Source organism: Malaya genurostris, chromosome 3 (genome assembly GCF_030247185.1).
Source record: "Malaya genurostris strain Urasoe2022 chromosome 3, Malgen_1.1, whole genome shotgun sequence".
Taxonomy (NCBI): Eukaryota; Metazoa; Arthropoda; class Insecta; order Diptera; family Culicidae; genus Malaya; species Malaya genurostris.
In genome coordinates this window covers 31,747,790-31,760,178 of record NC_080572.1, presented here as the reverse complement: position 1 = coordinate 31,760,178, position 12,389 = coordinate 31,747,790, and the positions used below count along the sequence as shown (strand labels likewise).

Sequence of the window (12,389 nt, the reverse complement as noted above, 5' to 3'; positions counted from 1 at the left end):
GGTTGAAACGGCAATGCCAAGATATTTTCTTTTCTCTGACTTACTGGCTTTCACCGAAGATGATGACATCTGATCTTCGAAGTATGGAGCCAAATTTTCCAATTCATTTGCTTTACTCACATCAGCGCAACCTGGAATAAGTAGTTGAAAATTTGACAAAATATCTTCGTTTTCAAGAAATCGTTTTTTTTAAACTGTAAAAAAACATCGATGCAGGGGATGAATACTCGACGTACTTTGCATATTGGCACGACTTTTTTGTTGAGATACTACTCTTGGTGCCCGAAGCTCTGTACTAAAAAGTTCTTCAGCAAGCTGCGAGGCATATTGAAAAACTTCGTTGAAAAAATCATCCACAGTTTCCCGAATTTGACCAAGTGAATGTATAATTTCCTTTGTGCGGTTGATTGCGGAGACGAAATCCAATGACTTTTCCTGTAGAAATACAGATAATGGAAGAGTTAGACAAAGCAGCTTTTCACAAACTGCGAGGCTCACGATGAAATCACTTTTTTGAATTGCAGCGAGAAGTGTGGATGCTGTAGAAGATATGGACTTATAGCAAGGCATTCAAACAGATCCATAAATGTAATTATGCTGTCGTGTCCCTCAACAAATCTGGTCTGCACTAGAGATGGGCAAAACAGTTCATTTCAAAGAACCGTTCAGTGATGCAGAGTTCTGTTGGAAGAACTAGTTCTCCAGAGCCGTTCGTTCGTTCTATTCATAGTTGGTTTATTTGTTCAAAGACTAATCGAGAGCTTACTTTTGTAAGCTTAAGCAAGGAAAAAAGGTCCCTCGAAGTAGAACTGAGGTTCCGTGACGAAACTTCCTTATTAGTACCGTTCTTGAAATAAGGTTGAGCGAGCTCAAAAACAAAAAAAAAGATCCCTCGACTTTGAACTGAGGAACTACCGTTCTCGAAAACAGAACTATAGCTCGTTCATTCTTTCAAAAGAACTAGTTCTTTTGAACCGTTCGCGAACGAATTGTCCATCTCTAGTCTGCACTGATCATGGATAGGAACGTAGCCAACAAAATTTCTTTCTTAATACATGGCACGACGGATTTTGTGAGAAATCAACATACCGCAGAGAAAATGAAAGCTGTTCAGTACCCGATATAACCATGGTTTCATCACCGAGCAGACTGAACCAACCACTATTATTGACTTTATTTAAAATTCTTTTTGTAACGATTTCGGATGATGTCTGAATAATTTCGTTTTGAATCTTTGGACTCAAATAAGTAGCGTTTCTTGCGTTGTTCATAATATGTCTCTCAAGGTTTTTATCGCCAGAATTGATTCTAAAACGTAGAAGAGCTCGAAACTTTCCCTCCTTTTTTTCAGGACGTGTCAAAGAAAAGCACCACTATCACCTTCTCCTCTCAAAGGCAATTCCTGCTCTTCTGCACAAAAAAGAACTGTCTCAATAATTGGTATAAGAGCAGCTCTGTTTTCCTCCTTCTTGTTAGCACGCTGGGCATCTAGTTGGGTCGATATATCATGCTGTTTACTTCAAGAAAATCTGTGGCTCGTACAATGCTATCTTTGTGATATTCCGTGTCCATATGCTTTCTGAAAACGTCTATGGCCTTTTTCCAGTCTCGAAATCCAATACTGACTAATTTTCCAGGATTTTTATGGTATCCTCTCCCGACACCTTCGTGGAAAAATACCCAGCATGGTTTACAGTACACACCATCTTCACTTGTTGAGTATGCCAAGAAAACAAAACCATCTTCTGTTATCCTCTTCAGTTGGAAACTCCTTCTATGTGAGTTTACTTCAGTGACAAGATAATTGTAAGGAGATTTAGGAAGAAGAAGCGATGAAAGTATTTTTGTTTTTGTAATATTATCTGGAAATTCGCGTTTAGTTTTTCCGATGTCGAATTGGTTTTCTTGTCATACGGGATGAACGATTGCACAATCTCCAGTTCGGTGGTTATGTATTGATTTGCTGTTACTAAATATTGAACTCAAGATTGGTTCACTGTCTACAGCATAAAAATAATTGTGTTAGAAAGTTAATTATTGTTATTGTATGATAGGTTTTTATGAAAAAAATAAAGTGTTAATAAATCAACTTACTTCCATCTGGCACAATCTTTTCAGAAATGTCAATCTCAGATCTCACGTCAGTTTTGGAACTTTCGTCACTTCTTTCATTTCTTTCGTGTGGTTCGGTAAATTCTCTATAAAACAATAACATTTGAATAAACACTCTAGTGATAGTCTCAAAGTTATTGGTTTAGTTTTAGCATAACTACGCAAGACTCACCAAGATTCCCTTCTCCGGAACAACTCTGTGTTTTTGGTTTCTTGATAAAAAAGCTTGTTATCGATTTTTGTCCTTGATTACGTTTCATTGTGAATTTAGGGCCTCAACGAATCAACAATCAAATTGAAGTAAATCATATAATTCTTCCTCAACGAGATAGCGCAACTCAAATAATAGGCGAAAAAGCTCAGTACAGTAGTTACGATGGCAGTGTCAGCAGTGCTTCGAAACGAACAAAACTACTTCACTCGTCTTTCCATTCTTGAAAATACCAGAACTAAATCATTCAACACCCCGCTGTAAAAAAAAACCGAATGCGCTTTTTTGCACTGCGCAGGCGGCGTATTTCAGCCGCTCGAACATCTAGACAAGAAATAGGTTCATGTATTCTAGCCGCACCAAACAACGCGGCGCGTTTGTTTTGTGTAATGTATTACAATCCCTGTTATAGTCAGTCTCGCGGAGAGAAAATTTGTCAAACTATTGTCCCGGCCATTGCACGATTGGTGAGCTTCTAATGACTTGATTTGAAATTTAAAAACATGAACTCGCCTCGATATTTGGTTTGATTTTTTAGAAGAGTAACAATATAAAAGTTAAAAGAGAGCTAAATTTTGCAAAAAAAAATCGTTTCGACAGAGCGTCTACCACTGTTCATTTTATTTTTCAATTTCTTTAAAATACAAAGTAAAGAGATAAATGGGAGGAATTTTGTAAACTTCATTTCGGTGAATGAACAGAAAATTTTAGGCTGCACTTCAATAGTTATCGTGATAATTTATTGCTTCCGAGTAATGTTAGTTCCAAGAGGCTACGTGTTTACGAATCTGTTCCGAATTTAAACGTTACAGAAAATAGCCACACGAGATTTGTGTATATGCGACGAACATTAAAATTCTATTTACTGTAAAGGCACAATTTGTTCATCTGCAATGCAGGTATTTTTGTCACAGAAGAAATGGCGATATGTTCCAATCGTTATTATCATTCGGTTAAAATGTTAATCATGTATGTCAAGCTGATTTCATATCTGATTATAACAGTGTCTTTAAAATGTATGCGTGCAGTCAATTTTTAATTTTTTTCTCTCATTCATCAATTAAGGTGTATGTTCGTACTGATGTTCGCAGAGAAAAAAAATCATTAGGTTACCATTTGTTTCATGCTTAAGATGCAAACGGTAAATACATAAATAATTGTCAGCGAGTAATTGAAAGTGGAGTGTTTTGAATGCATAAGCATATATCGATCAAATACAATATATGTTTAAGTTTCTGTATTTGAGTTTACAATCAGAAATAATTCTGACTTCCTAAAGGCTCAATAATCGCAAAAAAAATCAACTGAAATATATCACCAAACACGATTTTGCATTTAATAGTTTCTTTACTGTTCATTCTGTAGAGTTTAGTTCTACAAAATGTAATATTTTTCATTAAAATACTAAATACCAGCCTTAATCCATTATGGTCATCAATCCATCATGTCAATCATAAATGTTGATTTCTTGAACTTACGTCCACGATGACAAATTTCATTTATCTTACAGCAGGACTGTGAACAATCCACTTACTTGTAAACAATTTCAGAATATTTTCTTCTACCTACAACAGTATAGATAAAGCATTGATACGGTAACTTGATTGTCAAAAGACATTCATTTATTAAGTCTTTTGACAATCAATAAGTATAAAACAACTCGTTGCGCACCAAACGATATTTTTACTAGGATCTAATTATTTTTTCTTCGGCGGCAAAACAAAGAGCACCTTTTAGCATACTAAAATAGTTTTCTAGGATTTAACATGGTCATTTTTTATGTACAAACCTCAAGGTTTCATAACTGTAGATATAGACAACTTTTTTAGAACCTATTAGTAGTGTTATATGTGTAAAGAATGATTAAATAATATATAGGGGAGAGTGTTCGGTTACTTTTTCTTGTAAGCTTTTAAGCGTATAACTTCTGACTAATTGCACATTATGCGGACATCTATACATCAATGGAAATCTAAAGCTTCCTAGCTAACAACTGAATGAGAAATTAAGTTGATTCAGTCGATTGAAAAAACTTTATTATCAAATTAGTAAAGTGATAAATTTTGATCATTTCAAAAAAGGTGTTCGGTTACCGGCACTTCAAGAAATTTCGCTAAAAATGGAAAAAATATATGTAAAAACTGCAACTATTCAAATAAAAAACGGAATTTATTCTTTTCGGAGGCGTTTTGGGGGAGGGGAATAAGATTGCTTTTGCAAAATTTAAGACCGATTAAAATACAACAAAAATCACCTTCCAATTAAAATGGCATTACTCTGCTTTAATTTCTAGTTCTCTTTCACAAGATTGCATTGAACCGAAAAACGGTGCCAAACCTATGTAAACTATGTTTTCATCCAGATATTGTTATCATATTACTCACGCTTCATATTCAACTACAGAAGATAGATTCCAGTTTCAAATAACTAGTTCTCTTATATAAGACTTTATAGTTTTATTTTTTCTTCGAATGTCAAAGCACAGGAGATACTTCATTGAAATTTTATTTCATTAGTTCGTCCATCTATCATTTTCTCGGTACATATGTAAATGTAAATGTAGTTCCTTTACGATTTTGTATGGTTAGATCTGGATCAGAACTGTTTTTAAAACTCTGCCGATCAGAAGATCAAATCTTCACACGATCTCTTATTCTTTCCTCACAAACATGAACAACTTCTTATATAACTATCGACGATACCAAACATGATTAATGGCGGTTTCATGATTTACAGGAAGTAACGTCTTATCAATGCATGGTCAAAGATATGATACTATAGGAGAAATCTATCAATCAATTGGGTGTCAGTACCTTAGAAATTCTGATAAACCAATAATTTTTTTTAAATCAAACAAAAATTATCAAACATTACGATTGTACTGAGTTCACAAAGTTCAAATTTAAACTTCTCGCTGGACGTGTTGGCCAAGGTATGCTCTTACAAAAGACACTTTAAAAATTCGGAAGACTTCAGCTGCTTTCAATTTTCCTTTTGATTATTTGATGGTAAACATACAAACACTGATATCGTAACTGATCCATTACCTACACTCAAAAGGATTGAAAATCAAACACGTCGGAAGTTTGATCAAGTGTAAGGCTGTAGAGGGTAACGGAGGTATTTTGGTCACTCTGATATATTTTGATCCAGTGTACATATTTCTGATGTAATCAAAAAGAAGTACATCGGGTCTCAGAATTGTATAGATTATCTCATTATCTAACATAATAGGTATGAATATGTACTTCGTTTCAATTACAACCAAAAATATGAGCGCCGGGTCAAAATGTATAAAAGTGGCCAAAATACCTCCGTTACCTTAGTTCGTGTTCTGCATTGCAACGGTTTCCAAAACAACTCCTGGAAATATTGTTCTCGTTTTATTACCGCTCATGTGAAACTTCTGTCATATTACATCAATCTCTGCATATACGAGTTTAATTTACTTTTCTTGCTTATAACGGTACAGAGTGTCCCACTCGTTACATTGATTGCCTCACCTGTCGCCGGTCATGTTGCAAGTTAACATAAGATTAAGCTTAAATGCCTATCACGGTTCGGCAGTCACGTAATTTTGCGTTTTTGTGGTCTTCAGGAAGCCCTAGACTGCAGTAGTGTTGGTGTCATGTTTTTATTGTTCTCTTTGCGTTCCTGCAAATGAATATGCTTTTGCTCATGAGTTTTTTTTCAACATTTTTTAGATTTGATTACAACACTGCTAACACACTTAATTAGGACCTTCTTGAATACTATATCACTTTCAACCTTGTGTTAAATACTAATCAGATAGATTCTATCGTTCGGATTTGTGTAAATAAAACCAGTTTTCCGTTTCGCTCTTGGTTCCAAACATTTTTCCCTAGCTTGTCAGTATCTTCGAATCTCTTATGCGATTGGCTTTGAATTCACATTGAGCGCCTTGAAATTGTATCATCGACCAGTCGGCGAAACTATGTCAAACTGGAAATTGCAGTCAGTGATGCGATGAATATGATTAACACGTTTTCATCTGCTTTTGGGGAAATATTCGAAGCAGTACCCAGCGGCAGAGTGAAGCTTGAGGCCAACCAAAGATCAAGTAATGATTAGGTAATACACGGTAAAAACGAAGAGCAGAAAACTAATAAGCCCGCCGTCTATCGTGAGCGTGCGTCGGATGCGAGCGATTTTAATATTATTCAAATTTTATAACTACATGCATTTCAAACGAATACGTAATAGGTGCAGTGCCTTCGTCTTGTAAATGTTGGTGACCTCGGTGCTATTTTCGACCAGAGAAAATGAAAGTCCGATTTGTTGAATAAAGGTCTATACATTAATACTTTATTTTTCAAATAATATATAAAAAATTTTCTCACAGTAGTACGAACAATCAGAATTTAACTTTTATTGGATTTATTCCTCAAGAAAATAATATATGTCCAAATATCTGTTTCATTTTGTTTCGATAATCACGATCGACAGTGTGAAGACTATTATTACTAATTTCATGTCAACCTCTATAAATTATTGCTGCTACACGTTTCACTTTGCAACTAGAGTGTTGTGTATATATTTTTCGTTCACAGTATACGTCCATGATGAGGCAGAGATTAGGACAATGTTGTTCCGTTGATTGATAAGTGACCACTTCATTCGACTTGTAATTTTGATGTAGTTTTTGTGAATATTCTTTCGTTCAGAGGAACAAATAATCAAAATATAAACGTGGATGTTTTTTGTTTTCCATGTCATCATGTCGTCTCTGCCTTATTCAATGACATGTTTTATATTCAAGAATCTATTCAGTGCACACCTTGTTTATGATTTATATAAGTGTGTTCCACGAATAGATACAGTAAAAGCGAATTTATACTGCTGATATGCGGGGTGTATGAATGCTTGAACAAAAGATACGTTTACTCCACCGTCACAGATTTTGCTAAGTTTCGTGGACAATCTACATTGCATCCTCTAAGCACTGCAATGTGATAAGAAAGTAATTGCATCGGAATGACGGTTAAAACGCCTTGTAGACAATCGACAGTGCGTGGTATCTCCAAAGTCTTCGAACCGAGACTAATGGTTTCGATATCGTGTTCCTCGCAAACAATGATTGGTCGACCTTCGCGTGCTGTGACCTGTTGTAGAGCGTTTATACATTTTACATATACTGGGTCGCGCATGATGATCATCACGATAGGCATCGTGTCATCGACCAAAGCCAATGGTCCGTGTTTTAGTTCACCCGCCATGATTCCTTCACTGTGCATGTAAGTCAACTCTTTCACTTTTAGGGCACCTTCCATACAGGTAGCGAAGTTATAACCTCGACCCATGATGAGTAGAGACTTTTGTTGGTATAGATCTTGAGCGATCTCAAGTACCTTTTGATCCAACTTGAGCACCTGTTTGATGTGTGCATCTAGTTGACGAAGACCTTCAATTATCTCCTCTCGTCGATTTTGTAGAGAAAGCCTGTCCTCGCTCATCACCAATGCAAACATTACCAATGAAATAAATTGTGATGTGTAGGCCTTAGTAGAAGCAACACCGATTTCAGGACCAGCATTAACATGCACTCCGCAATGTGATTCGCGACAGATTGAACTTCCAACAGTGTTTGTGATTCCAACAATCAACGCTCCTCGTTGTTTACAATAGCGAAGAGCTAACAGTGTGTCTGCAGTTTCTCCTGATTGAGAAATGAAAAAACAAACATCGTCTCGGTAGATTGGTGTGTTACGATCCAGAAAGTCTGAAGCCAATTCAACCATAACTGGGAGCTCAGTAAGTTCCTCCAGAAGCTGCCGAGTAGCAACCGCACTGTGATAAGATGTTCCGCAACCAATCAACATTAGGCGTCGACATCGCTTGATCTCAGGAATATACTCTTTAATACCTCCAAGGGTAACCTTTTTTGTTTCGAAGTTCATACGTCCGCGCATGGTATTGACTACAGATTCTGGTTGTTCGAATATTTCCTTTTGCATAAAATAACGGTAATTTCCTTTCATGATCTGTTGAATTTCCATTTTTAGAGTAGTTATTTCACGGGCATGTGGATCGTCCAGGCTCTTTTTCAATCTGTGGATTCCAAGGGCACCATTTTTTACCGCTGCGACATCGTCGTCCTCTAGATAGATGACTCGGTTGGTATGTTCGATAACAGCAGATGCGTCCGACGCGAAGAAGTATTCCACTTCCTCACCAGGGTTAATGAAGTCCGATGTATTGTCTGGTGTAGGTTCTACTTGAATATTTCCAGTTGAGCCATGACGATGACCTTTTCCATATAGTATGGGAACGTGGTTAGTAGCTAGGCTGGTCTTAGCTTTAATACCAACGAGTAGTGGTGAGCCACGGCGTGTTACGACACATTCTCCCGGGAAATGCTTGGATTTGAATGCAAGTGCAAAAGCTCCTTCAATTTGCTGGATAACCTGTTCAACCAGTTCTCTGAAGGAATAATTTGGATGTTGCAGGTATAGATGATGTACCAGTTTGGCAATAACTTCCGTATCAGTATCAGATTCGAAGACATATCCGCGGAGTTCAAGGAACTTTTTGATATCCTTGTAGTTAGTCACAATACCATTGTGAACCACAACAAACGAGTTAGTTTCATCGGAACGTTGAGGATGAGAGTTGAGCTCACAGGGAGCACCATGCGTAGCCCAACGAGTATGTGAAATGCCGACATGCGTCTCCACAGTATCGCTATAGCAGTCACTCTTGATTGCCTCCGCGATCGCATCTTCTAAGACCTTCACTTTTCCTGTGCTTTTGAATAACACAATTTCCTTCTGATCTGCCAAATCAACTGCAACACCAGCTGAATCATATCCACGATACTCTAGACGTTTCAGCCCAGTCAGAAGTAGGTCTAGAATTTCGCGCCTTGATTTCGGCGTGAGATAATTCAAATAAGCAAAAATGCCGCACATTTTACCAACTGATAATACAAAATTTACTGTTCTGCAAGCTCTTCTTTATCTAACAATAATTCACACGTTGGCACTTGTTATGTTTATTGCTCAAGTACACACTGGTGTTCACCTAATGATTCAGTATCACGCTAGTCAAATATGCTTTCTTTAAGTCAAGTAATCACCACTGCCGACGAACTACTCACGAATGCGGAACACAAACGACTGAGCAGTTTACCACGGATCGCCACTTTATTTCTTTGGAGCCACTCCAGCCTACTCTCGCATTCGGGAACTTGCCCAACTGGCTTTTTGTATGGTACCAGTTTTCTGTAGACGTATTTCGTGGTCGGTCACCTCTCACCGCACATTCGGCTTACTCGATCGGTTGTTCCACACACTTGCTCTCACCGCTGACCGCCAGTACTCTCTTGGGGATGTTTTTACACTTTGGGAGTTCACCTTTCACGAGGTCCTGAACCTAACGAGTATCCGCGCGCGCACTCGGTAACCGTTTGGTATCGATATTGACTCGACACTGAGAAAACTTTCGCTAGCAAACAACACCTTTATATACAAATCTCGGTAGGCTGAAAACTCTATCGCGCAGCGTTCTTTTGGGTGTCTGCCGCGTTAACGTCACAATCAGTTCTTGTTCCCTTTATTGAAGAAAATAAAAAGGTTTTTTTTATCAAATCTCAAACAGGATTTGTCAAATATGTTCTTCTCTGAATCTACTATGTTTCGTCAGCAACGACTGCTTACTGTTGACGTGTATCGAATGGAGCTTTTTTGCTTCCAAGAAATATCACACATGTATGATTCACCCACAACCGCGAATTGGAATGAATATGTGTTTCTAATGCGAAAAATAACACCACTATTGTTGTAAAAATTCGACACCTAAACAGCGTTCTGCTGTCAGCTGACTGTCAGATTGGCGGACTGATGACGATTATTGCGAATCGTGCCATAATATGAGCATGCGTATACAACGTGTAAAGAAGGAACTAAAACTAAAAACACATCGAAATGAAACGGAGTGGAACTGATGCTGTTCGAAATAACGGTTGGATTTTGTACATCTTTCATAAAATTGATTTTTGACGATTGTTGCGATTGCCGAAGCCATCTTTAATGAGTATCACATGTTTCTTGGTTTTGCGGAGGACATTGATATTATTGGTGTTGATCGTAGAGCTGCGAAAGAAGAAGTTGTGTTGTTGTTGCTTATTAGGCTTTATACGGACTCCGAGCCAGCAGAAATTCCGTAGCTTGCATACACGTACAAAACTTGCTCTGTGCAAGTCATTGATATTACCTGTTGCCCTATACGGTCGTAAAGCAAGTTCACTCAGCAGTGAACTTGGAAAAAGTCGTCGATTGCGGGACAAACTTCAAACTCGCTGAGTGTGTTTAATCGATGAAGATGCACGTGTAGCGGAAGGACTGAGCGACTGGAGAACGGAGGCCCAAGATCAAGTATCCTGGAAATCTACAATTCCTTCCGTTATATTTCGGAGACGAGATGTGCACCATTCAAGTAAAGTAAGTATTAAAATATCCGTTGTATGTTCAACATATTCGAAAAATAGAATAAAAAGCTCGCTTCTTAAATACGGGGTTTAAGCTATTCCATTGCATATAAAGTATTTTTATCAGAGTTTTAACCATGAGGTCTTTCGCCGAGATTGCATGTAAAGGCTTATAACAGAGTAGCCATAATTCATATTTGATCGGATGACCGGGTATAAAGAAGACAATTTTCTTTATTTTAAAAAATACCGTTTGAAATATTTCTAGATGTGAGTTTGAGGGTAAAGATAAAAATTTATCAACAATATTAATTCAAAATGGCGAACATGTAGAGCATTTCTTGAGTCTGGTTGAAAAAAATCATCTTTCTGATCGCACGATATCATCAGAAGTTGACGCTTGAAACATCAAATATATCAGGAGGCTTGTCGCTATTGCGAGGACCTTGGAAACTATGTATATGAATCTTGAAAATCTAGTAACAAAGCCATATAAACAAAAAAGGATAGTTTTGACGCTTTAAAGTCGCGAGTAAATATAAACTAAATCTCTGAAAGTATTCGAAGCTCGACTTTGAAACTTCGCAATTACATATCATATCTGTAAAAAAAAACAAAACAATATATTTTTTTTTCTATTTTCCTTAATTTGAAGTAGGTGTTGTCGTTGGCTTCACTATTGTTCGGGCTATTTGTGTCGTTAATTTTATTAAACGCAGGGTGGCAAGTGACCGGGAAAATCGTGAAAACTGGGAAAAAGTCAGGAATTTGATTTTACCGGGAAAAAGTCGGGAATTTTAGTGCAAATCCGGCAAAAAATTTACTAGTCCTAATCTTAGTAACGATTTTAAGCATCATGGTTTTCCTGATACAACAAATGAAAAGATGAAGGCCACTTTGTGATTGAACTAGGAGTTCAGTACAAGTTTTGAAACTTCTTATTGTCCCTCACAGGTTCAATGGTGCACAATCCATTGGAAATGGAGCCAACACCTCAGCAATTTTAAATCAATAAGAGCTTTCTTAGTTAAAAGTAAAAGTTTTAGATAGAAGGACTGCCTATAGGACCGTAATAATCGAAAGAAAGAGTAAAGAAAGAGGAACTGTCATTTGCACTTAGGACCTTTTCTAGTGTTTGTCTTCAAATTTCAGATTAAGTATGCATAATGGTAAAAGTAACATCAGGTAAAATGTTTAATAATTTTTTGATGTGGAACATATCTTCATTTTCTATATAGGGGTGCAAATCAGAAACTCAAGAAAAACTACACGTAGAAATGTGGTCAGGTTTTAAACACTTACAGCTCAGTCTATTTTGTATCAATTATGATTATTATTTCATCATTTGATAGGAAATATTTCTACGTTCCGATTTGAATGTATCAAGCCACGTATTTTCAATTATACATGATTGAAATTTTGATTAGTAGCGAGCAGTGTCTTTTTTGGCTGCTAAAAATCTTTGGCATACCGGATTTCCCTGTCATAGACGATGGTTTTGAAGGAGTAAGCGATGTATCAAAGAGAGAGCATCGCTCTGATTGGTCAATCGATGCAAAAGCGAAGCTGCTGGAAGCACGCGAATCTATAAATAGAAGCGAAATTAAAGCTAACGTTTCA

At 37.0% G+C, this 12,389-nt stretch overlaps 1 protein-coding gene across 1 annotated transcript; it reads right to left on the bottom strand.

Annotated features, from left to right (window-relative positions):
- Positions 1–7,060: 7,060 nt before the first annotated feature.
- On the bottom strand, positions 7,061–10,133 carry LOC131435638 (glutamine--fructose-6-phosphate aminotransferase [isomerizing] 2-like). Its single transcript, XM_058603737.1, has one exon. It carries the CDS (start codon positions 9,250–9,252, stop codon positions 7,225–7,227), a length of 2,028 nt encoding a protein of 675 aa, XP_058459720.1. The 5' UTR covers positions 9,253–10,133; the 3' UTR covers positions 7,061–7,224.
- Between the last annotated feature and the right edge of the window lie 2,256 nt (positions 10,134–12,389).

Bases quoted from the DNA above. Each gene is read 5' to 3' on its own strand.
- LOC131435638 (XM_058603737.1), bottom strand. From the start codon at position 9,252: ATGTGCGGCATTTTTGCTTATTTGAATTATCTCACGCCGAAATCAAGG.